This window comes from Lepus europaeus, chromosome 5 (genome assembly GCF_033115175.1).
Source record: "Lepus europaeus isolate LE1 chromosome 5, mLepTim1.pri, whole genome shotgun sequence".
NCBI classification, from domain to species: Eukaryota; Metazoa; Chordata; class Mammalia; order Lagomorpha; family Leporidae; genus Lepus; species Lepus europaeus.
Window position 1 is genome coordinate 95080380 of NC_084831.1, and position 27528 is coordinate 95107907.

The 27528-nt window shown below is 40.0% G+C and overlaps 1 protein-coding gene across 2 annotated transcripts in view; it reads right to left on the reverse strand.

The window, feature by feature from the left end:
• The window catches only part of DPH5 (diphthamide biosynthesis 5), a 39844-nt gene extending 15333 nt beyond the window's left edge, over positions 1 to 24511 (reverse strand). The window contains exons 1-4 of one of the 2 annotated variants that reach the window (XM_062191841.1): positions 24395 to 24511; positions 24069 to 24217; positions 18056 to 18180; positions 12005 to 12113 (exon numbers count right to left, since the gene is read on the reverse strand). In XM_062191841.1, the coding sequence (XP_062047825.1) occupies positions 12005 to 12113; positions 18056 to 18180; positions 24069 to 24203 (369 nt within the window). In that variant the 5' untranslated portion in view covers positions 24204 to 24217; positions 24395 to 24511. Of the gene's footprint in view, positions 1 to 12004; positions 12114 to 18055; positions 18181 to 24068; positions 24218 to 24381 lie in introns of both variants that reach the window. The other variant, XM_062191840.1, reaches the window with a different exon arrangement.
• Between the last annotated feature and the right edge of the window lie 3017 nt (positions 24512 to 27528).

A 27528-nucleotide genomic window follows, 5' to 3' on the forward strand; every position in this document is an offset into this window, starting at 1 on the left:
CAGTCCTGGCTGCTTCACTTCCGATCCAGCTCTCTGTTATGGCCTGGGAAAGCAGTAGAGGATGCCCCAAGTCCTTGGGCCCCTGAATCTGCATGGGAGACCTGGAGGAAGCTCCTGGCTCTTGGCTTTGGATTGGCTCAGATCTGGCTGTTGCAGCCATTTGGGGAGTGAACCAGCAGATGAAAGACCTCTTTGTCTCTCCACCTCTGCCCCTCTGTAACTCTGCATTTCAAACAATAAATAAATAAATCACACATACACACACACATACACACACACTTTAAGAACACAAGTTCTCAGGTAACTTCCAGTATACATTGTCATGAATTTTCCTGCCACATGTAATAAGATTTCTCTGTGAAAAAATGCATTTTGAGTTCCAAGGTGGTATTCTGGGAATACATCATCCTGTGCCAATCTCCCAGGTATGGCCCTGGCCCTGTTGAGAAGTTCTATTATTGTTACTGTTCTTGAGAGGCAAGTTTACCCAACAAACATTCACATGAACTGTGTGCCAGGTATTAGGTTAGTTTAAGGGTACTAGTAGAACAGAGTTCAGGATTTCATAGGGTACACAGTCTGCAGGGCAGGCTGAGGCTCTGGAGTCATGGCATTGGTTCTTGCTAGCTGAGTGATAAAGTCAAATAGCCTTCCTGACCCAAAAGAGGAACACTCTTGCAAAATGAGTACAGAAACTATAACCTAATAATGCTTGAGGGTTGAACGATAACAAAGTATGCAGTGTCTACTAAAGCCTTGCACATGTTGAAGATCCAGTAAATGTCAGGAATTTGATGATGTAATAAAGATAATGTTTGTAATAATGATATGTAGATGTTCTAAAATACTAGGATTTACTATAATTTAACTGTTTTCCTTATTATAGTGTGCTCAAAATGTTACTAAATATTTGCAAAACCACATTATTTAATTCTGAAAAATTCAACTATTTACATTCTAAAAAATATAATTCCTGTTTCTGATCAAATTTTGAAGTATTAGGTTGTAGGCATTTGGGGCACTATTTAAGTCACTGCTTAGGGTGCCCACATCCCATAGCAGAGTCGGTGGGTTCGAGTTCTGGCTTTGCTTTTGAAGCAGCTTCCTGCTACTGAGCATCCTGGAAGGCAGCAGGTGATGGCTCAAACTTGCATCCCTGCCATCCATGTTGGACACCTGGACAGAGTTCCAGGCTTCCGGCTTTGGCAGGTCTAGTCCCTGCTTTTGTGGTCATTGAAAGAATCATTTACAGGTGATCTGTTGCTCTCTGCCTTTCAAATAAGTAAATGGAAAAAAAAATTAATATTAGTATTATTCCATGAAAAAAACTTCATGGAATAACTATTAAATTAAAAAAATTTATACATACACTTATTTTTAAATACTTTAATTAAAAGTCATGGAAACAGTTACAGAAATAACTAAGTTCTTCATTTAAAAAGAAAATGAGGACCTTTAAAAGAACTGAGATGCTAGTCACATATAGGCAACAACTGAAGCATTCTGTGTAAAAGTGTCTTTGAATTGTCTAATTTGGGAGGATTAAGGAAAACCCCTACAAGCAGTGCTTTCCAGGACACTGATTTATAAACTGTAACCACTCCTGTGCTGTAGTGCAAACTTCTTCAATGAATCTAGGGACATTATGCAAGCTGTTTCACCATTTGGATGTTACTACTTCAAAGAACAGAAGGATCAGTACTTTCTGTTTCACCATCAAGGACTTACCAGAAAAGTATAAAAAGGAACTGTCAAAATCATAGTGAAAAGACTTGAAGTTGCAGAAGCCTAATTAGTAAGCTGTCTTTCAATAGTAAGAAACTTTTCCTTCAATCACTCCCTAAATGTGTGCAATGGCTGAGGTAGACCAGGCTGCAGCCCGGAACCCAGAATTCAATCCAGGTCTCTCACGTGGGTAGCAGAGATCCAAGTACTGGAGCCATCACTTGCTGCCTAGCAGAGTATGCATTAGCAGGATGCTGGAATTGGAAATGGAGCTGGCAGTTAAACTCAGGCACTCTGATATGGAATGTGGGAATCTTAAATAATCTTAACTTCTGTGCCAAATGCTTGTGATACCCCCCTCCCTCCTGGGCTTTTAAAATTTAATTCACATATTTTAATTTATTGGGAAGGCAGAGACAGAGTAGTCAGCAAGCTGTTTTCTAAGACAGCAAAAAATACAAGCCTTTTTAATTTTAACCTAGAGTAATTTGTAGAAAAAGCAATTTACTAATTCATTATTAAATTACATTTCATCTAATTATTGACAACAAAAACAAAAAATAAAAAAAAGTATTCATCTCAAATCCATCCATTATATATAGGCCACTGTCCACCTAAGTGAGAAGATGTAAAAGAAAGACAAATCAGCCTAGGGAGTGGTAATAATTAACAAATATGAGATTCAGACTTATAGCCTCTGTGGCTTTTTTTTTGACAGGCAGGGTGGACAGTGAGAGAGAGAGACAGAGAGAAAGGTCTTCTCCTTTTTCCGTTGGTTCACCCCGCAAGTGGCTGCTATGGCCGGCATGTTGTAGCCAGCACATTGCCCTGATCCAAAGCCAGGAGTCAGGTGCTTCCTCCCGGTCTCCCATGCAGGTGCAGGGCCCAAGGACCTGGGCCATCCTCCACTGCACTCCCGGGCCACAGCAGAGAGCTGGACTGGAAGAGGGGCAACCGGGACAGAATCTAGTGCCCTGACCGGGACTAGAACCTGGGGTGCCGGCGCCGCAGGCAGAGGATTAGCCTAGTAAGCCGCGGCGCCGGCCATCTGTGGCTTCTTAAAAGAGGATAAAAGCTAGATCTTAAGGACACATAAGATTTACAGTAGAGGAGTGGAGTGTGGCAAAAGAATGCAATGGTATGAACAAATCACCAGAGATGGGAAGTCTTGGGCAATATTTAGAATGGCATGAAGCAATTCTCTAGAAATAGCTAACATACCTGACTTGTTTGCCTCTAAGTATCTCTACATCTGACTAAGTGCCAATTCCTGTCAATTCCAGCTGAACAATTGATAAAATTGCCTCATTTCTTTCCCTGTCAACTTAGCTTGAGCCTTCAGAACCATATACCTGAATGATTTTAGTAGTCTACTGACTCAGCTTGGTGCCACCAATTTGTCTCCTTTCAGAAGCTTGGTTAAACTTCACTTTATAATTAGGCTGAAAGTTTTTGATATTTTGCATTACAAATAAAAACCTTTTGTCATTTTTAAGTTTAAAAATCTGTTAAGAAATCTATTGTGTAGATGGAAAAACTCGAAGACGTAACTTGCAAATAATTCTATTAAGTACCACATGTATTTTACACATATGTGTTTCCTCAAGCAAATCATTTAAATCTGAGGGGTTAGAGGAATCCAGGCTAGCAGAAATCAAAATATGCAGCACAAAACCATATAACTCAGAGTGACTAGTTTTCTCTTTGACACAGAATATCCATCTTGAGGTTGTTTCATTATTTTTATCAGCACATGCATTTTATGTAACAATGGTTTTGCTGACGTTGAGAAAGAGAATAAGAGAGACTTCAGGGCAACATTCATACCATAAAGAGTCTAGGAGAGGCAGGCGCCGTGGCTCACTTGGCTAATCCTGCATATGAGGCGCCAGCACCCCGGGTTCTAGTCCTGGTTGGGGCGCCAGATCCTGTCCAGGTTTCTCCTCTTCCAGTCCAGCTCTCTGCTGTGGCCCGGGAAGGCACCTGCATGGGAGACCAGGAGGAAGCACCTGGCTCCTGGCTTTGGATTGGCGCAGCGCGCCGGCTGTAGTGGCCATTTGGGGGGTGAACCAATGGAAGGAAAATCTTTCTCTCTCTAACTCTGCCTGTCAAAAAAAAAAAAAAAAAAGTCTAGAAGGACAAACTTAATCATGCTCTACCCACATCATCAATTTCATGATTAACCATGGTCCTGAAAGCACAAGAAGTCTGGACAAGGCTATTAGTGACAGAAGCCAACTGCTTTGGCAATGACAAGACAACCAAGCAAAACATCAGAACCCAACTGCACAATGGTATTAAAAAGTTCTAGCTCCACAGACAAGTCTTTTGGGAAAGGACCATAGTAACTGCGGTAGTGGAGATGGGAGAGGGCTCATCTTGTTTCCTATCAGTATGGCAGAAATGCCTCTCTAAATCTCCTCAAATTCCAACTCTCTTAACAGAAAGTGCCTTCAGGTTCACTTCTTTGAATTTCTCTTACACCCTACCCTCTCCATGCAGTCCAAGACACCAACATCTCCTCTAAACAACTATAATAGCCACTTCTTAATGAATTTCTGCTATTCCAATCCCGCCTGGCAGGAATTCAAATTTCCATATACCAGCCAATGATAATTTTTTAAAAACATTTATCTACTATGTCCCTAAATTTGTGTATATATATAATATGTATGTATAATATTCTGTATGTATATCACTTATATATATATATATGTACATATAGAGAGAATAAGTGATGTTTCAATATATATATGCTTTGTGTAAAGTCCAATCAGGATAATTTTTTATTTTTTCCCAGAAACCTTTTATTTAAGGTATGAAAATCTCATGCATTTCAAAAATACAACTTTAGTAGCACAGTGATTCTTCCCATCCTACCTACCCTCCCACCTGCTCTCCCATTCTTCTTCCTCCTCCCTCTCCTATTCCTATTCTTATTTTTCACTAAGAATTATTTTCAATTATTCTTTACTAAGATCTTCTTTAATTATATACAGAAGATTAATTCTATACTAAGTATTCAATAAAAAGGATGAAAAAATAACTGCTCCCCAATAGTTTTATTTCTTTTGATTTCTTCGATGACCCACTGTTCATTCAGGAGCATGTTGTTCAGCCTCCATGTGTCTGCACATGTTCTAGAGATTCTTGAGTTATTAATGTCCAGCTTCATGCTATTGTGGTCAGAGAAGATGCATGGTACAATTTTGATTTTTTTTAATTTGCTGAGACTTGCTTTATGACCTAGCTTGTGGTCTATCCTAGAGAAAGTTCCATGCATTGATGAGAAGAATGTGTATGCTGCAACTGTAGAATAAAAAGTGCTGTAGATATCAGTTAGGTCCATTTGGACTCTAGTGTTAATTAACTGTTGTTTCCTTGCTGATTTTCTGTCTGGTTGATCTATCCATTGCTGAAAGTGGGGTACTGAAGTCCCCCAGTACTATTATAAGGGTGTTTGTCTCCCTTTTTTCCATTAACATTTCTTTTAAATAGCCAGATGCCCTGTAATTAGGTATGTATACATTTATTATAGTCACATCTTCCATTGAATTGATCCTTTAATCATTGCATAGTGCCCTTCTTCGGCTCTTTTAACAGTTTTTGTGTTGAAGTCTATTTTGTCTGATATTAGGATGGCTACAGCAGCTCTTTTTTTTGGTTTCTGTTAACATGGAATACCTTTTTCCATCCTTTCACTTTCAGTCTGCATGTATCTTTGTTGGTGAGATGTGTTTCTTGTGGGCAGCAAATAGATGGGTCTTGTTTTTCAATCCATTCAGCCAGTATCTTTTACCTGGAGAGTTGAAGCCATTTATATTTTTTTAAGTTTTGATGACTTTTATCTTTGGATTATGCCTCTGTGGATGCATGGAGTGTCTGCTTCAAGTGAATACCCTGAGGCGTGTGCTGGGTTTGGTCAGGGAGCTCTCAGTGCTCCAGGATGAGGGGAGGCCCAAGGTGACACCCAGATTGGGTGTGGTAAATCTGTTTTTTTTTTTTTTTAAAATAAGAAGAGAGGTTTAATCTGCTCTGTTGGCATAGTCTTATGTTCGCCTCTTCTCCTCCAAGAAGACCAATGCCTGGGTACTAACCCCAGGGGGTAAAATATTCATCTACACTGCCACAAGAACCACACAAAGGATCCATCCAGTCCTCGGTGTGAGCACAGACCCCACATCCATGACCCTCACCAGGGAGTCAGGGAGCCCTGAGTGTGTGGAGCCACCCACAGTGACTGCGCAGAGACCCAGCCACACCCTGCACCATCACATGCAACCACAGTGTTTTCACAGTCCCAGAACACAAGGTTCCCACGGTCATGAGCACCTAGCCTCCTGTCAATTCTCCCAGCCAGATTCAAATGTCTCTTCAAGGCTGGTTGCTGGGAGCATGGATATAAGCTGGAATAGCTGTTATATATATCTAAATGGTGCCTACCCCCTCTTGGCTAGTTACAGGACACTGGTGCTGGGTGGTCAGGGAGAGAGAAACATGCCTCCCTTTTTTTGGCCTCTAGGTTGGCAGGTATACTGTGCTCCATAAGGCTCCAAGCTAGACTCACACAAGCCTCTTCACACAGCCTTTCGCCAGTGGCTTTGGCTGCTGCAGTGTAGTCTCATCTCACTCTCCAAAGCTGAGGCTGAGACCGGGGTCTGGAGTGGTACACACATCCACACGTGTTGTACATGTCCACAGCCTCCATGTAGGTACACAGTGTGCCTCTAACTTGCCTGGAGTTTGCTCTGCTGTTTTCTCACTATCTCTTCCCTGAGACTGCACTTTCTCCATGTTTTTTTAACTATCTTTCCTAGGTTAGAGTAGTAAGCTCCCTCCCTATTCCACCACCATGGTCTCTCCCAATCAGGATAAATTTATCTGTCTCCTCAAACACATATTATTTCTTTATGGTGAAAACACTCAATCCTCTCTTCTAGCTTTATTTTAAAAAAAAAAAAAGTGTACATTATCATTATCTATAGTTATCCTACTATACAAAAGAACACCAGAACTTCTTATTCCTATCTAAGTATAATTTAGCAGTACCCATTAATCAACCTTTTCCCATTCCTTCCTCTCCTGCATCCCCCAGCCTCTGGTAACCACTCCCAACTTATGAGATCCATGAATTATTTTATTTATTTATTTTTTTTGCTGAACTAAAAAAAATTTTTATTTTATTTATTTTTAATACTTAACTGTAATTTTAATTAGTTTTTAACGGATTCAATGTGATTTATAGATACAATGCTAAGAACATAATGATATTCTCTTCTTCCTTCCCCTTCTCTACCTCTCACCCTCTTTCTTTTTCCCTTTTTCTGTTAGTTTTTCTTTCTTTTTTTTTTTTAAATTTTTATTTTTTGACAGGCAGAGTGGACAGTGAGAGAGAGACAGAGAGAAAAGTCTTCCTTTGCCTTTGGTTCACCCTCCAATGGCCGCTGAAGGCAGGAGCCAGGTGTTTATCCTGGTCTCCCATGGGGTGCAGGGCCCAAGCACTTGGGCAACAGCAGAGAGCTGGCCTGGAAGAGGGGCAACCGGGACAGAATCCGGCACCCCGACCGGACTAGAACCTGGTATGCTGGCGCCGCAAGGCGGAGGATCAGCCCATTGAGCTGTGGCGCTGGCCTTCTTTTATATTTTAAGATTTATTTGAAAGACAGAATTACAGAGAGAGGTAGAGACAGAGAGAGAGGTCTTCCATCCCCTGGTTCACTCCCCAGATGGCCGCAATGGCTGGAGCTGCACTGATCAGAAGCCAGTAGCTTCTTCCGGATCTCCCACATGGGTGCAGGGGCTCAAAGACATGGGTTATCTTCTACTGCTTTCCCAGGCCATAGCAGAGAGCTGGATCAGGAGAGGAGCAGCCAGGACTTGAACCAGGGCCCATATGGGATGCTGGCACTTCAGGCCAGGGCTTTAACCTGCTGTGCCACAGCGCTAGCCCCTGTTAGTTTTTGAGATAACATATTTTAGAATGACGTTACAGGTGCCAGCGCAGTGGCGCACTAGCTTAATCCTCTGCTTGCGGCACCGGCATCCCATATGGGTGCCGGTTCTAGTCCCGGTTTCTCCTCTTCCAGTCCAGCTCTCTGCTGTGGCCTCGGAGTGCAGTGGAGGATGGCCCAAGTACTTGGGCCCTGCACTTGCATGGAAGACCAGGAAGAAGCACCTGGCTCCTGGCTTTGGATCAGCGCAGCGCACCAGCTGTAGCGGCCATTTGGGGGGTGAACTAATGGAAGGAAGACCTTTCCCTCTGTCTCTCTCTCACTGTCTATAACTCTACCTGTCAAATTAATTAATTAATTAAAAAAATTTAAAAAAAAGAATGAGTTTGCCTCATGTTTAAAAAAGAAAGAATGACATTACAGTAAAAAGGCTTAATACTTCACCAAATAAGTCATTTAACCAGCAAAAAGCAAGAAGACTTTAGTTCAGTGGGAATATAGACAACAGCTATAAATAATAATTGAATGGAAAAATGACCATTTCATTCATATATAGTAAATTTTTATTTAAATATATTTATTTAAATAAATTTACTATAATATACATTATAGTAATTTTAATGAACTTTTAGTAGTAGTCTTGAATATTAAAATTGGTTATGACCTTAGTAGCTTATGTGAAGACTGTCAATTCTCACAGTAAATCTCTTCCCAAATACCTTCACCCATTTTAAACATGAGATCAATACCTCCCTATCAGTGAGGAGGATCAGAAGGCAGACAGGGTCACCAATTTTTACTTCAAGCCAGTCTGGATAACATAATTTATAGGATGGTTTTTTTTTTTAATGCTTATGCTTAAAATTTTTTAAATGTTAATAGTTAATATAATTTAGAGCAAATATGATAGGACAAATGCCTAGTTAACTTTCCTCATCAGATATATAATTAAAACCAATGTGAATTAAAAATGTTCCATTAGCTTTGATTTACACATCTTTTTTTTTTTTTTTTTTAACAGGCAGAGTGGACAGTGAGAGAGAGACAGAGAGAAAGGTCTTCCTTTCCGTTGGTTCATCCCCCAATGGCCGCTGCGGCTGTAGCCAGGATCCGGGTGCTTCTCCTGGTCTCCTTTGCAGGTGCAGGCCCAAGCACTTGGGCCATCCTCCACTGCACTCCCAGGCCACAGCAGAGAGCTGGCCTGGAAGAGGGGCGACCAGGACGGAATCCGGCGCCCCAATGGGGACTAGAACCCGGGGTACCGGCGCTGCAGGTAGAGGATTAGCCTATTAAGCCGCAGCACGGGCCTTGATTTACACATCTTTATCTGTTACATAATATATTCCCTTCTTTGTTTCCTTTCCTCTAGTAATTATCAATTCTTAAAAGACAGCAGTCTACAAGGAAAAATATTGGATAGAGAATTAACAGGCTGTTTTTGCTTTTTTTTTTTTTTTTGACAGGCAGAATGGATAGTGAGAGAGAGAGACAGAGAGAAAGGTCTTCCTTTGCCGTTGGTTCACCCTGCAATGGCCGCTGCGGCCGGCGCATCGCGCTGATCCGAGGCCAGGAGCCAGATGCTTCTCCTGGTCTCCAACACAAGTGCAGGGCCCAAGGACCTGGACCATCCTCCACTGCCTTCCCGGGCCATAGCAGAGAGCTGGCCTGGAAGAGGGGCAATCGGGATAGAATCCGGCGCCCCAACCGGGACTAGAACCCGGTGTGCTGGCGCCGCAAGGCGGAGGATTAACCTGTTAAGCCACGGCGCCGGCCTTGTTTTTGCTTTTTAATATGTATTTATTTACAAGACAAAGAAAGAAAAAATTAGAGAGAATAAGAACGAGTTCCTCCATGCACTGGTTCACTGATGACCCCAACAATGGGGACTGGGCAGACAGAAGCTGGAGCTGAGAACTCAAATAAATGTCTCTCACATGAGTGGCAGGAATCCAAACCACCTAAGCCTTCACCACTACTTCCCAGGGTCAATACTAGTAGGAAGCTGTAGGTAGACAGAACCAAGCAACAAACCCAAGTATTCCAATAAGGGATGCAGATTTAACCACTAGGCTAAATGCTTGCCACAAAATCAAGAATGTTTACTGAGACCAGCGCTGTGGCATAAACCTGCAGCATCAGCATCCCTTATGGGCAAAAGTTTGAGTCCCAGCTGCTCCACTTCCAATCCAGCTCTCTGCTGTGGCCTGGGAAAGCAGTAGAAGATGGCCCAAGTCCTTGGGCTCCTGCTCCCATGTGGGAGACCCAGAGGAAGCTCCTGGCTCCTGGCTTCGGATTGGTGCAGTTCTGGCCGTTGTGGCCATCTAAGCAGTGAACCAGGAAATGAAAGACCTCTCTCTCTCTGCCTCTGCCTCTCTGTAACTCTGCCTTTCAAATAAATAAATAAATCTTTAAGAAAAAAAATTAAGAATGTTTATCACATCTTTACTACTGCCCACCTGAATGACCTTGGGAACACTGCTTGGCATCATTTTCTCCATATTTAGCATTCTTTGTAGCACTAATATTTTATGTTTCTATGAACAGCATGCAACCTGCTCCAACACAGAAATGTTCAAAAGACTTACCTTTGATCTGCTGGTTCATTCCCCAAATGTCTACAATGGTCAGGGCCAGGCCACAGCCAAGAGCTAGGAACTCCCTCCAGGTCTCCCACATGGTTGACAAGAACACAAGTACGTGGGTAATCATCTGCTGCTTCCCAGGTACATATACAGGAAGCTGGGTCGGAAGCACAGAGAAGTTTGGACTCTAACAGCCACTCCCAAAAGGGATGTGGGCATCCCAAGCTGCAGCTTAACCTGCTGTGCCACAATGTCTGCCCCAGAGCCCACTGAAATATGATGACTAAGAGCAAGAGGTGAAAAATAAAAGATGAAAATTTACACTTTTTCTCTGGTTCTTCACAACCAAAGACACTATGTTGAGATAAATTGATGGTTTCAGTCAACTAACCTGAGTTATTCTTGCTAGGTGATATGGTAGAGGCTCCTGTCCGCTACAACTATATTCACAGCACTGGACATGACACTGATGTATTTTGTAAATATCCATTTTTGAATGATTCACTTCAGGAAGACATGCTGGGAAAAAACTTACTTTACCGATCTTACAATGCACATTATTTTCCTATCACAATACAAGTGACCATCAAAAAGTTCATAGACATGTATATTATAAAAAAGTTTGCACGGATTTCAAAATTCTTGCATCAAAATTAACTTTTCTTTTCATATCCTTTTCCACAAACTTGTTAAAGTACTCTCATCTATCTAAAGTAGGAATGTGACTTAACAATCACAAGGAACTTCTTGTTTGTTTGTTTTAAAAGACTTGATTTATTTATTTGACAGGCAGAGTTACAGACAGTGTGAGAGAGACAGAGAGAGAGAGTTCTTCCTTCTGTGGTTCACTCCCCAAGTGGCCGCAACAACCGGAGCTGCGCTGATCTGAAGCCAGGAGCCAGGTCCTTCCTCCCGGTCTCCCAAGCGGGTGCAGGGGCCCAAGGAATTGGGCCATCTTCTATGCTTTCCCAGGCCACAGCAGAGAGCTGGATTGGAAGAGGAGCAACTGGGACTAGAACCAGCACCCATATGGGATGCCGGCGCCGCAGGCAGAGGATTAATCTAGTGCGCCAGGGCGCTGGCCCCCACAAGGAAGTTTTAAAGCCACTCTTGGTCATGCAGCAGTCATAGATGTCATGGACTATGCATGTGTGAATGTAAAGATACAAACACCAAATTTGGGAAACAAATGTCAAGCGCTTGGAAGAAAATCTTGGAAACAGTTATACTGCATTGTTTTAACTACTGAGAATCAAGATGGAGTGAAAAACAACCTGCTTTATACATCAATAATTATAAAGCTGGCATAAAAATCTAATACTATTACTTTTTAATACCTACAGCATCCCAATATTTTAGATGGCATAGAAAACAATACTGTGTGGAATACACAGAACTTGACAATGCTAATTCATTGAAAAGACTATAAAAAGCTTTTAAAAATACTTAAACAATTTAATTAGCTTATATTTTCCTTATTATGAATGTACAAGTTAGATATAAAAGTCATTCTCAGTTTATTATAAATGGCCTATTCCAATAAAGAAAGGAAAAACATCTAAGTTATAAAAGAAAACAATATAAAAAATTAGCATTAAAATTTTTAGCACATACTAAGTGGTGTAGTATCAAATAGTAGTGTGTTTTATAATTCATGACATACAATAAAATCTACTGAAAATTTGTAAGAAAACTAAACATTTTGCTTAATTCCACTAGATTATAAAATTTCCTTTGCAGCATTACCTGTAAACCACAGCAGCCAACAGCATTCATGATGGAAGCATTGTGAATAACTCGATAAGGGATTCCCAGCTTAGCTGCTCTCAGAACAAGATCACTATGTGTGGTAGCCCTGTAGTGAGAAAAAATAAATGATGTGGGCTTTGTAAGACAGTAAAGCTATAATATTTCCTGGGTTGTTGGAGAAAGCAACATCTGCATATTTGAGTCTTCAAATTCTGCCAGGCACCTGCATAAAGCTTTTATCTAGGCTTTTTAGCAAAAGAGTATAAACCTACACATGCCTTTCACACTGCCGAACTGCAACAACACTCTTACAGCAGCTACTGAGAAAGGGGACATTTAGCTATTCTTTGCCTGGTAATACTTGCAAAAGACATCTGTGAAATATAACCTCAGCAACTTTACTCCTGAGCAGCAATTCTTAAACTATTTGGTCTCAGGGCCCCTTTAAATTCCTAAAATTACTGCTCTGTGCTCTATAGTTATTAAATTACAACACAAATAGACCCAATTTATTCCTGCTCTGTCTCTTGAACCATAAGGCAGAATAAACAGAACATTTTATTACCTGTCAGTCTTCCATTCTTTATATAAGCACTCTATCTATAGAATCATAGTTGGATTTACTTACTTCTGTCTAGCAGTCATTTTATTTATAAATGTTTTCAGTCTGATTACTCTGTATAGTTAGCTGGCATGTATATATGTGTGTGTGTGTATGCGTATTCTGCCTGTTGCCTTTCCTTTTATGATATAAATCTCATCACTCTAGGTAAGTGGGGTACAGAGAAAACATATATAAATATAAATATTGTGAAAAATAACCCCATTATCAATTTGGAACTGCATTACTAAGGACCTTTTTCCCTCTTGATAAAAATTCCAGGCCCTACTGGGGAAAGCAACATTAGCATGTTTGAGAAACTCCTTACAACAAACAGAACCTGTCAACTGGTCAATGCATACCAAGTAGGAAGATCAAGAGCTTTTACCCCATGAGACAGGCAAATACAGATTAACAGATATCCACCAGGGAAGTCTGTTTTTAATCACACAGATAAAAATAAAAATTAGGATGAAAAATAATCATTAATTTGATTGAGAGTAAGCTTTTCAAAAGCAGTATGAATGCCAGTTTTAAAGAATATTTTTCTGGAAGCTGAGCAGCTGTGGGGGGAAAAGGGCAAATAAGCTTGTTATGGACTACCCTACACTGAAATCTACCAAAGTTCAGGTTTGCTTTGTGTAGATCCATTTGTCTGTTTTATTTATTTTCCCAGTGAAAAGTGTATTTTGTAGAGAGCTTTTCATTTTATAAATACACTATGAGTTACCAAAATATCATGGGTTTTGTTTATTTCTAAAATATGCAATTAAAGTGTACGTATATAACATACTTACATTAAAAATACCCAATACTCCATTTCAAAGATAGGCAAAAGAAGGTGGAAAAAAGCTGAAGAATGTACTTTTTTTATAAACTAGCATATTTTGACATAAATTAGAAAACTGAATGTAAACTTGATTGTATTGTGAAAATTGAGCATTAAAGTTCTTCAAGAGATAAAAAAAGAATATTTTTAATATCCCCTTCAACAGAATGTCACTACTGAGCATTAAGAATAAGGAAAACTAAATTAGTTACTTGGTGAGTTATTTAAATACATGAGAAGAAAAACTGATTTAAAATTGTCTTCATCACAAGTTAACTTAAAATGACCAGAGTCACACAGACATATACACATACAAATTTAGCATTTTGGAGGCATGTGCTGCAATTCAAATGGATCCAAAACTAGATTGAGACACACGCCCAGAAACAGTAAAACAAAACAAAACAGAAAACTTCTCTTAGTAAAGTACTTGTTACTTGGAATTGTTCCAAAGGCATTTTCAAAAGAGCAGATCCAAAAATGTCTTGATTAATGGAATCAATAAATAAAGGTGATCAGTTTCAATGTTCACACTTTAGTATGTTTGTTTTAAATTTTATTTTATAATAACATCAGTTTCCAGATACAGTACTACCATATTTGTCATAGGTGTGACTGGTGATCTATAAACTTACTAAAGTTTGCAATAATAAAGTGAAAAAGAGATTTTCATAGAGAACTGGAAGCACTATAAATTGGTACTATCTTTTTTAAAAAATAATTTGGCAGTAGTTTTATGTGCTAGAAAATGTCCATGTCTATACCGTTTGATACGTTTACCCTAAAAACCTATATTAGAGAATTTATCATAAGGAAATAATTCAAGAGTGCTAAGATGGAAAAGTGGGAGGGGAAAGGGATCATATCCATTAATTTGTACAGAGCAGCTTTATTTATGATGGAGAAAAGAGCTGACTAATGATAATGCTGACATTTCTTGGACTGTTACTAGGTGCCATGTACTCTTCAAATGCAGTACTTGGAATGGAAATGATCAAATGGCCTACATTAGGATGCAAAGGAGACAAGTGAATGAAGGTACATTTTTCATGTGTGCACTATCAAGGAAAAGGCACATAAAGTAAGGATAAAAATTATGTGTTAATTTACTATATACTCACAGTTACCAAGCAGAGCTATAACATATAAACAGAACAAAATAGACCCTTTATTGGAAAGCGCTTGTGTAATGAAGACCTCTATCCAGCAACTCCTCACTGGAAGGTTTAGGGATAGAATGCTAGAGATTACTATCTCTCACAAGATTAAGTCAATTTTATTCACGTAAGCTTTTTTCCTCTAGTCATTTACTTTATGCGACTAATTTCTACATTTTCTTTCAATAACCTGGATTACATGGCAAAATTGAGAACTTACAGCTCCTACCTATCTTCTGAAAGGCTTAAAATTGTTGGACATGGATAGCAAGGACAGCTGTACATCAAGGTGAACACATGCAATGTCACTAAATTATACATCAAAAATGGTTAAAATGGTAAATTTTCTGTTGTATGTAGTTTACCACAATTTTTAAGATACTGCAAATAAAATAATTTAAAATTTAACATCCTGAACTATCTTCCGTTCTTTTAATGTTTTATTCAAATAAGTAGAATGTGACTTAAAATTAAGAAAGGTAATTTTTTGACACTTGAAGAATTTCAGTGCCTTGCTGCATCCAATGTGTCATTCCTTTCTTTTATTTTAATTTACTTAAATTCTAATTCTTCAAGATGCGATTAAAATTATATATGCCTCATCATCTCTTTACTAACTCCTCCATCTTGACAATAACTGCAGTCCAGGAAATATGATTATATATGACTAGTCACGGAGAAACACAAACTGACTGTCACGAGACTTTATATATGAAAAAGAAAAAGCACTTACACTTGCATAAGCAAAAATAAAAGAGACAGAATCTGAGTTGAGTACAAATAAATCTATATTTTACTAATTAGAACCTGGGAAAAACAGTCTGTTTAGGCGTAATCAGTGACAGGGAAATAATACTGCAAAACACAATCGGAACAGGCGATTACTACATTAAGGCACTTTCTTTTCACCTCAGACTTTTCATTTACATGGAATTCTATCTTCTAACTTCTATCTTTCCCCTGGTCCACCCTACAGTCTCTACCTGTTAAACCCTATGCAGAGGCAGCATAAAGCTACCACCTCTGAACTATGAATTGTGCCTTTAAAGCTACACATATTTTTCTATCTCCTCATTTAGTCTACCAAAATGGGCCACTTTTTCCTCTTTGAATTAGTTTCTTCTTGACTTCTATGGCTACATAGGAAAAGTCCTCAAAAAGTTCATGGAAAATATATATTATCATTAAACTATTCATAATTTAAAAACTGTTTCTATCAAAATAAGCTTATCTTAAAAAAAAAAAAGGAGAGAGACAGAGAGAGATTTTGTTTATTTATTTGAAAGTCTGAGTTACAAAGAGAGAGAATGCTCTATCTACTTGTTCACTCCCTGGATGGCTGAAGCTTCATCCAGATTTCCCACGTGGGTGGCAGGAGCAAACACTTAGGCCATCTTCTGCTCCTTTGCCTAGGCCATTAGCCATTGAAAGCACAGGTGAGGTTTCCAAATTATGGTTTTACAAATATGAATTAGAACAAATTATGAGTAAAGAGTTGAGTTTGTACACAGACAGCACAAGGAGTAGGGTGTATGAGGTTAGATTAGGTAGAATAATGGCAGCCACAGTAGAAGGGAATGAAAGGATATATAAGACTTGTAAAACAAAAGTCAACAGCAGTGCTTCTCTAATGATCTATGATGAATGGCCAATATTTTATATTCTAAATCATGGAATAAATCATGTAAAACAATAAAAACTATTAGAAAAATAAAATATAAAATGAAATAATACAAAATATAAGCCCCCAATTTTTATTATGAGATTCAGCAGATATAAAATACACTTTTTAAAATGGTGACAGGCCAGCATTGTGACATAGTGGTTAAGCTGATGTCTGTGACACCAGAATCCCCTATGGGCTCTAGTGGGAGACCTGGCTGCTCCACTTCCTATCCAGCTCCCTGATAATGCACCAGGGAAAGAAGCAGAAGATGGCCCAAGTATTTGGGCCTCTGCATCTATGTGGGAGACCTGGAAAAAGCTCCAGGCTCCTGGCCTTGGCCTGGCCCAGCCCCTGCCATTGTAGCCATTTTGGGGTGTGAACCAGTAGATGGGAGACCTCTCTCTCTTTCCTCCTCTCCCTGTAACTCTGACTTTAAAATAAATAAAAAATAAATCTTTAAAAACAAACAAACAAAAAAGAAAATGATTTTAATGTAGGAGTTAATATGATATGAAAATCCTATGATTTAGGGGCCAGTGTTGTAGCATAGTGGGTAAAGCTGCAGCGTGCAATACTGGAATTCCATATTGGCGCTGGTTCATTTCCCAGCTGTTCCACTTCCGATCCAGCTCCTGTTAATGGCCCGGAAAAACAGCAGAAGATGGCCCAAGTATTGGGCCCCTGACACCCATGTGGGAAACCTGGATGAAGCTCCTGGCTCTGACCTGGCTCTACCCTGGCTGTTGTGGCCATTTGGGGAGTGAAACAGTGGATGGAAGACCTCTCTTTCTGTCTCTCCCTCTCTCTGTAACTTTGTATTTCGAAGAAAAAAAATAAAATCTTATGATTTACAAGGCATTTTCTTATTTTCTTTTAAGATTTTTTATTATCCTCATTTTGTTTTATTATCATATGGCTTTAAAAATAACAAATACTGCTAATTTCAAAGAAATTGTATGTTTATAGAAAACCATTTCATATGCTAAAACAAACTAAGTGTTTTACAGTGTGTGATTATCCAGTGTCATTTGCAATCAAGTATAGTAATGATACATAATGTCTGGCATCTCATATTGATATAAATTATTTTCCTTTTGACAAACACATTCACATGTAACTCCATTCTCTTGAAAAACATCCATGGTGATGGGTGCATAGTGATTTAATTGTCCTTATGTTTCTTAAATCTGTGACATAAATCTTGGGTCACCAGCTGTAGACAAAGAACTCTTCTGTCTGGCTTGACATTAGAGATTGATGATGCTTGACTACACAAGTAGAAGCCCTTCTTCTTGGTAACGAGAAAGAACAAAGCTCCCAATGGATATCAGAAATTGAAATCAGAGGCATGATAAACAATAAATTCAAGACAAGTAAGGAAGATGCAATACTGCCAACTCTTAAACAATTTTAAAAAGGAAAAAATAGCCCACGATAAAGAAAAACAGATGTTCACAATTTTATGAAGCAAATGGCAGCCATGACTTTGATAATGTAATAACCTATTTAATAATGACATATTAGTTAAGGCATTTGATGACTTTCCAGAAAACAGAAGACACAACTGATACAGACTTCAGAGTTGACACCTGATAACAAAGCGGTACTATGATGGTATCTTTACGAACCAGATTTTCTTCATTAATTTCAGAGGCAATGAAATTTTAAACTACAAAATTGAAGATTGAGCTTACTCAGGTAAATAGGTTCTCTTACTAGCAACAGAGAGGTAAAAATTTTAAATATAATAGAATAATTCTGATTAAAAAAAAGTTAAAAACTTAACATAACTTACCCAAATGGATCACCAACAACAAGGAATGCAATATCACTGATATCAGCATCCTTTAAAATATCATCAGCTTCTTGTTCTACTGCTTCTCTATCAGCAACAATCAATTTTCTTTCATAAAATTCTTCCTACAGGTTTAAGTCAAATATAAAAATTAGAGATAGCAGGTAACCATTTCAACACACATACACAAAATGATCTTTGTCTGGTATGGGTGTGAGTCTTGGCAGCCATCCAAACACAGATCATTCAATACAACCCATCAGTGAGCTAGCACTCTATCGTGTTGCAATTACACTCTGTCTTTGGGGCTATCTTAATATCCCAAGAGGAGGCAGACCTCTTAACATCTGAGGCTTTTCGCATTTTAAATTTATTCCTAAATTTCGTCCTTGAAGACCACTGTAGGGTGAACAGAGAATATGTATGCATGAGCCCTACTTCAGAAACATGATAATACAAAACAAATACATTAAACAATGATTAAAAACATACATGGTAATTTAGGCTTTTCTGTGGAAAAATCTATGATATCGTGGCTAAAAGAAAAGTCCCCATCAACAAGAAATAATAAAAAATGAAGAATTAGGGGTTTATAGAACAAGTAAATATTCCTATATAATTGCAGGAAAGATTAATTTAAAACTCTATTCCCTAGTTCTTGCTAAAAAAGCAGTGTTGCAGGAGGAAAATACTGAATTCTAAATATATAAGAAATTTCTGTACAAACTGCCTTGTGAATCAATCCTGTGAAGTTTCACTCTAGAGAACAAACCCAGGAGAAAGTGAGCTAGTGGTCACATAGCAGTAGTTACAGGCCATTAAGCAAGATCATGAGTTGTATAGCTGATTTCCTGTGGAGTAATATATAATTCAAATGCAATACAAATGGATGCACAGATAAATTACAGTGATGCATACATACTGATAACTTTAAAAATTAAAAGGATTGCTATAATGGAAGAGTAGCTGGGTTTCAATAATAATTGTCAAACAACTGAGTAAATGAACAAATGATTAAGCATCTGAAGGCAAATATTACAGTTCTAACTTTAATAATTTGTTTCCTAATACTTAACTAGAATTTGTTCCCAAAATGTGAAAAAATTTTCATTTTCTCTTTTTAAGATTTATTTTTTATTTATTTGAAAGGCAGAGTTACAGAGAAAAGGGGGGAGGGGTCTAGTTAGAGAGAGAGACAGAAGTCTAGTGCTGATTCACTCCGCAAATGGCCAAAATAGCCAGACTAGGCTAGGCCAAAGCCAGAAGCCTGAAGCTTCTGCCAGGTCTCCCACGTGGCTGTAGGGACCCAAAGATTTGGGCCATTTTCCATTGCTATCCCAAGCACATTAGCAGGGAGCTGGTTCAGAAGTGGAGCAGCCAAGTCTTGAACTGGAGGACAAGTGGGAAGCTGGCATTGCAAGTGAAAGCTTAGCCTACTAGGCTAGGCCACAATGCCAGCCTCAGATCCTTTCCTTTTTTATATGACTTCTGAGATATGTGCCACAAGTCCCCAATGACATTTTCATACATGAATAATGCTCTTTATTTTCACTTTTATTGTGTACTTTTTTCTTAATTTTAATTTAATGTTTTACTTTAATTTTAGCAACCCAGAAAATTTGTTGCAGAAAATTTATATTCACATACCTAAGAAAACATTCATGATGAAAGGAACTAAAGAGAATGGCCTTTTCTGATTTCTAATTTTAAATTAATTAATTTACTTATTTTCATTTTATTTGAAAGCAGAGTGACAGAGAGAGACTGGCAGAGAGAAGTCTTCCATCCACTGTTTTATTCCCCAAATACCAGCAACAGTCGGGGCTGGACTGGGCCAGGCCAAAGCAAGCCCAGGATTTAATCTGGGTCTCCCATGTAGGTGGCAGGGATCCATGTACTTGAGCCATCTTCTGCTGCTTCCCAGGATACACACTGGCAGGAAGCTGGCTCAGAAGCAGAATAGCTGGGACTCAGAGGTCTCAAACAGCAATTTAACCCCGTACCAAATACCTGTCCCAATTTCTAACATTTCTGAAAGAACAAGAAGTCACATTATAGTAATTTAATGCTAATGACAACCCCATCCCAAAATTTATGTGATTTAACAAAAATCCCCCCTCTTAAGACTTCTATCATTTATTATTCCTTATCAAATTTATCACTTATCCTAAGGACCATCTAAATGTGTAACTGAGAAAACAGGATGTTTACATATATACACAAATACCTTAATAAAATCAAATGGATGATCATTTTAAAAAAATAATGTTTAAAAAGAAAGAGATAGTAAAAGCAACAAGTGTCTAGTGTTACATTATTTCCTAACTTACCTAATTCCTTGTATTTGTCTACTCACTCACTCATTATAAAATATCTTAGGCATATCTTCCATGCTGAACTCTATTTCTGGTGGAGAAAGACTTAAATGGCTTCTGCCCCCAAGGAGCAAACCTGATCTAATTAGGAGTTAACTATCACTTTATGTACTATAGCAGCATCTAGCGAAGTTAGGGATAAGGGAAGGAAAATCAAAGCAGGAAAAAAAAAACAAGTAGTAGCATTTAACAGACAATTTTACATTTACTTTATACATTATCCAAAGACTGCTTAGCCACATTTAATACAATCTTAGCCCTAATCTTCTCCATTCATGAAAATGAAGAAAAATTTCAAAATTTATTCTTGAAGTTGGTAGCTCTTAAATATTTCAAGCAATTTTAAAATGTAAAGTTATCATTTTCAGGTATTTCTGGAAGACTACACAGCAAATTAGTATTAGCTAATACATTTGGACTGTTTCCAGACAGGGAAATTAAGGTGGAAAACTTTTGATTTTAATACCTTTTGGAACTTTTGAATTTCAAACTATTGAATGGATAACCTAGTCAAAAAATAAAACAGTATAGTAGAGGCTCAAATAGTATTTAGAAACAAATAAGAGAATAGGGCCTGTAAACACTAATGGTCAGCCTTTGCCCACGATGCCAGCATTCCATATGAGTGCCAGCTGGAGTCACAGCTGTGACTCAGATGGAGCACCAGACTCATGGCTTCAGCCTAGTCCAGTCCCAGTTGTTTCAGACATTTTAGGAGTGGATCAGCTGATGGAAGATATCTTTCTCTCCCTCTCTCTCTGTAACTCTGCCTTTCAAAAAAATAAAAACATGGTTCAAATTCAATCTAGTCTATAATATTTCCTGTCCTCCAGAGCCTAAAGTGATCTTCTCTTTCACAAGTATTTTAATAGTAGTTGTTTTAAAAACTGGTACATCGTAGGGGCCGGCGCTGTGGTGTAGCAGGTAAAATTGCCGCCTGCAGTGCCAGCATCCCATATGGGCCCCGGTTCTAGTCCTGGCTGCTCTACTTCCGATCCAACTCTCTGCTATCGCCTGGGAAAGCAGTGGAAGATGGCCCAACTTCTTGGGCCCCTGCACCCATGTGGGAGACCCAGAAGAAGCTCCTGGCTCCTGTCTTCAGATCAGTGCAGCTCCGGCCATTGCAGCCAATTGGGGAGTGAACCAGGGGATGGAAGACCTCTCTCTCTCTCTCTCTGTAACTCTTTCAAATAAATAAATAAATTTTTGAAAAAAAAAGTACATAGTAAATGTCCTATAAATGTTAGTACTTATTATTCTAGAGGAACAGATACTCTAGCATCTTAACAAAGAACATAGACCTTACCTATAAGTGAGGTTGGGTGCTTCCCCAGATCTTGACTCTGCAGTAACAGAGCTACAGTATGTTTTTTGTGGGGAAAATCAACTTTTGAATATCACAGCAACTAAAGTTAATATGTAGCTAGCACTTAAAATTTACAAAGCATTCTCCCACAGTTGAGTACATCAAAAGGTTCATGGAAAACAGAATCTGGCATTTGGCTCAGCAGTTAGGTTACCAACTGAGATGTCCCCATATTGGAGTGCCTAGTCCTGACTATTCTGTTTCTGATCCAGCTTTGGGCTAATTCAAACACTGTGAGGCCGGAGATGATGGATTAAATACCTGGGTCCCTGCCATCTACGTGGGAGACCTGGATGGAACTTCGAGCTCTTAACTTTGGCCTGGCCCAGCATTGGTTGAGGTGGGTTCTTGGGGAATGAATCAGAGGATGTTAGATCTCTTCTCATCTCTTCTCTCTCTCCTTTCAAATAAAATGAAAAAAACAAAACAAAACAAAAAATTTCTAAAAGAACTACAAGACCAACAGAAAACAAAGTAACAGTAAATCCTTTCCTTTCTTCTCTCTCTGCTTTTCAAATAAAATGAAAAACCAAAAATAATTTTTTTTTTATTTGACAGGTAGAGTTAGAGACAGTGAGAGAGAGAGAAAGGTCTTCCTTCCATTGGTTCACCCCCCTAAATGGCTGCCACGGATGGTGCTGCGCCGATCCGAAGCCAGGAGCCGGGTGCTTCCTCCTGGTCTCCCATGCGGGTGCAGGGCCCAACCACTTAGGCTATCCTCCATTTAGGCTATCCCACTGCCCTCCCGGGCCACAGTAGAAAGCTGGACTGGAAGAGGAGCAACCAGGACTAGGACCTGGCGCCCATATGGGATGCAGGTGCCACAAGCGGAGGATTAACCAAGTGAGCCACGGTGCTGGCCCCCAAAAATAAAAATTTTAAATCCTTGTATTTGAGGCATCTTCAAAAATTTCACACAAAATGCAAGCTATGAAAAATTTATACATAGATATATTAAACTTATATAACCAAAATAAACATCTTTTAATTCCATTTTCCACAAACTTTTTGAGGTATCCTTGTATATTATCTTATTAAAACCCTATGTAATTGTCCAGTGGGTTATCTCCATTTAACAAAAGAAACTTAAGTTCAGAGCTGTTTGGAAATGTGTTGACGACTACAAAGTAATAACACTAAAGTTGAAGCATTTGTCCAGGGTCTAAGGTCACATTAACATATAGCAAGGAAAATACAAACAAGGCCCAAACTTCCCTTTATGCCATGTGTAGACACCTTTCTATATAAAACTGCTGATGTGTTGTCTCTGTTCTCTTAGACAGCTTTTTAAGGAAATTCTAGTTTTCTCTGACCCCTGATTAGGGAGGCATATTTCCATCATCTTAAGGTTAGATATTTTGGTTCTGTCCTAAGAGTGGCAAAAATGGGAGCCAACAAATCAAACCTAGCTGTTAGATACATTTTTATTTAGTCACGTGGCCACTTCAAGTAGGAGTCCTTAATTCTGTCTTCAAGATTTTAAACTAACTCTAAGACCTTCAGAATTCTTTGGGCTGTAAATATGAAAGGACAGAGACCTGAAATTCTCTAGGTCTCTTTTTCATTTGGAACACACCACAAAGACAATTCTAAAAATCTGCTCTCTCTTCCTGTAATATGTCCATTAATCTTTTCATCTTAATCTACATTCTACCTGGTGTTCGACAATGGACCCGAACTTGATCCTTCCTCCAAAATTTACTGAGCCCTTAAAGAGGCCAAAGATACAACACACTAACAAACCCTCTGGTTACTTAGTCCCAGGCTCACTCAATGTAAACACGTGTGAATATAAGCCATATTGGAAGAGGTCTATTTAACAGTAAGATCTCTCTGGATATGATGGAGGCAATCATCATTCCCCAGGGAAATACTTCAAAGGGCAAAGCTTTCAGCTTGGGTTCTGAATACATAACCAACTCATTAAGGCTGTGTCAGCACCTCATTAGCTCTCAACTCAGAAAGGATTTCTTGGCCATCTCATGAAATAAGGGATTGTGATAACTATCCCCAGGAGTGTAAAATAACTTTCCTTTCCCATTCACTGGAGGAAGCCACGTAATTAGACTTGTAAAGCAGAACCAAGACCACCCTTTAATTTTCCAAGTCACTAGGTTGGGTGTACGGCTTCCCTTCTCCTACTCCTCAGATCCTTAATGAAAGGGGAGTGTGTTTCGAAGGGTCTAAGCAAGCAGATCGGAACATTTTGTTTAGCTTAATGTGTGCTTAGCTAGCTTTCTCCCCAGAAAGCTGGGGAACCTTGATCACCTACCAGGGCTTCCTTCCCTACAGTCAGGACTGAGGTGTAGCCTTCCAGATACACTCGGCTGCAGCGTCTTACAACTTCCAGGCCTTTGACTGTAATGTCCTTGGCATCTCCCAGCCCCAAGCCGATCAGGTAAAGCATTTCGAACTCCAAAACTGTAAGACGAAGTGAACAAGAAAAACAATGTCAGCTATACCGAGGGTACCTAAAATCTAGCGATGAACACAAAGATGGAAACCAAAGGAGCACAAGAGAAGTGGCAGGTCACGAGAGCAGTTTGGAACAAGTGTTGTAAACAACCCTACGAGCAGCCAAATACCCGCTGAAACAACCTTCGCCGCTTCCCTGTCTTCCCAAGGCTTTAACTGCAGCCGTTTCGGACCAGCAGCCGCCTAAGCCGCAGATCCGCAGAGAGAAGACCCACGCCGTCGGCCTCACCTACGGTGCCGCAAAGCGCCGGCGCCTTTACTACACTTTACGACCAGTTGGAGGACGGCCGAGCGAGCGGGGCTCTGGGCGGGTGTTCTGCAGCCTGGCTCGGCTACCAATGACCCGCCGGCTGCAGGGGCGGGGATGAGAGCGGTTGGGCCCCCAGCATGGCCTCTGGGAAAGGGCCGGATGTGCTCACACTCCTCTAGCCAGTGGCTTGAACATCCCTGTTCTGGTCCTGGGTAAGTGCAGTATTGCTTTGCGTGGGGGACGGTGAGTGGGGGCCCCGCGCCGGGCGCCTCCGCTCTAGCAGGCACACGAAAGCGGCTGGGCTGTAGAAGAGATTTCCCTGATTTGCCCCGAGTTTTCCCTAGAGCACAGATTTTAATCCTCGCCTTCTCATTTCGGCGGAGGCTTCGGATTGGCAGACCCGGCAATGAATGCGGTTCTGATTTCCCAGCGGGGCGGTGACTGCTTGGGTTTCTCCCCGAGACCTAGGGCCGGAATGCCCCCAAGGATCCGCCTCAGTGGTGTATCGAGAATCCCGTACCGTCGGTGCGAACCCTAGATAAGTGACCTTTCAGAACGCCCGGGGATTTCACCCGTCGCCTCAAGTTGTCTCTTCGGGGGCAGTTGTTTTAAAAGTGAGTGGTTCGATTGAAGTTCCCATATCGTGAAGGTTTGTTTCACGAAATGGCTCTAAGGTCACTGGTGACCTCATCCGAGTTGATCATTTCCACTACTTATGAGTACACAGAGGTGACGATTCAGAACTTGCCTGGTGCTCCTCCGACAAGGCTTCAGCGGGTCCAAAACTGTACCTGATTAAGCTTTGACATTTTTCTTTTTCTCTGGTTTCGCCCACCCTTTTCACTTCTCATTCTGTAGGTTCTCCTTGCCTGCTTCTGTCTGATATTATACTTTCTATGCTTCACAGCATGTGTGCAAAAAACAAAACAGAACTTTAAGCACAACACATCTCAAAGTGGATCATAGACATAAATAGAAAAACTAAAACTATACTAGCAGAAACCCGTTTCTGGCCTTATTCAGGCGAATATTTCTGAAGTTACCAAAAGCACACAGTAGGAAAAAATTAATAAATTAGATTTCAAGATAATAAAAATTTAAGCTCTTCAAAAGACCCTATGAAGCATAACACTAAGAGAAAATACTTGAAATACATAGCTGAATACTTAAAATGCAATAAGAATAGAACAGCACTTTTTAAAAAAAAATTGGCAAAGCATTTAAATAAATTTTCACCAGTGAAGATGCACAAATAGCAAGTAAGCATTTAAAAAGATGCTAGGTATGATTTAACATTAAGGGATAACAAATTTAAACCATAATGAGCTATCTCTGCCACTTGTTGAAATGATCAAAATGAAAACAAAACCCCAGAAAAATTGGCTGTCCACTCGCATAATTCCAGATAGCTCTGATATTTTGCTGCCCCAAATTTGCACTTCCCATTCAGACCTCTTCCCCTCAGTCTTGTATGTTTATGTACAGCTGGAAATCACCTAGATAACCCGGAGTCATGTCAGATTTGACACATCCAAGGCTGAATCCATCATCATCTTTTTTATTTGGCTTTTTTTTTTCTGTATTAGCTACTTTGGGTTAGGGGTGTGGCTTGTATAGTTCACCCAAGGCAAACACTTGGGAGTCACCCCCATACCCAGTCTATCAGTGTCTTAGTTCAGGTCCTAATCTTGTCGTGTCGTATTTCCCTCACATTTTTCCAACTCTCAAGGGTCAGGGAGTTCTAGCCAAGATACGATATGTAAGGGTTACTCTCTTTCTCCCCCCCACCCCCCTTTCTATCTTTTAAGATTATTTTTTGACAGGCAGAGTTAGAGAGGGAGAGACAAGGAGAAAGAGATCTTCCACCTACTGGTTCACTCCTCAAATGGCTGTGATCAGGTTAGAACTGGGCCAGGTCAAAAGCCAGAAGCCTGGAACTCCATCTGGGTCTCCTACATGGGGCCAGAGGCCCAAGCACTTGGGCCATCCTCTGCTGCTTTCCTAAGTGCCTTACCAGGGAGCTGGATCAGGAGTTGAGCAGCTAGGACTCAAACTAGTGCCCATATGTGATGCTGACATTTCAAGTGGCTGCTTAACCCATTGTGCCACGGTGTTAGCTCCCAGTCTGAAAATCCAGTTGAGGACAAGAGAAAGTCCAGATTCCTTAATAAATCCCACATCATCCTTCATATGACCGTGGCTGACCTCCCTAGCCACCTCTCTGTCCACTCTATCCCTTGAGCTTTCTCCCCCAAACTACTGAGCTGCTTAGCATTCTGTGCCTTTAGCAGTCTTCTGTGCCTCTGCCATCACCTCAGCCTGGAATATTGTCTCCCAATCTCCCAATCTCTCCAACCTGGGATCACCTGTGGCCATCTTTTTTTTTTTTTTTTTTTTTTTTTTTTTTTTTTAAAGAGGTTTATCTTATTCATTTGAAAGACAGAGTCACAGAGAGAGGTAGAGACAGAAAGGTCTTCCACTGCTGTCTCACTCCCCACATGGCCACAACAGCCAGAGCTGCACGGATCCTAAGCCAGGAGCCAGGAGCTTCTTACAGATCTCCCATGTGGATGCGGGGACCAAGGACTTGGGCCATCTTCTAATGCTTTCCCAGGCCACAGCAGAGAGCCAGATCAGAAGAGGTGCAGCCAGGACTAGAACCATATGGGATGCCGCTACGCCACAGCACCAGTGCCGGCCACAAGTGCCTGTCTTTTAAGATTAACATCAGAAAAGAGAATCTCAACCTCCTAGACTAAATCAGATGCTGCTTCTTTATCACAGTAATACCCTGTGCATATACTTAAAAATCAACTTACATGTTTTTGTAACTGTCCATTTACATTTCTTTACCCCAAACCATCCACTTCATGAAGTTATTTGAGACTATGTCTTATTTGTACTCTGATCCCTCATGCTTAGCTCCTTGCTTGGCACATGGTAGGTACTCAGCGAATCTCGTTTGTAAATGTTGCGTATCCAGTAGTAGTTGAGTAAATTCTTTGAC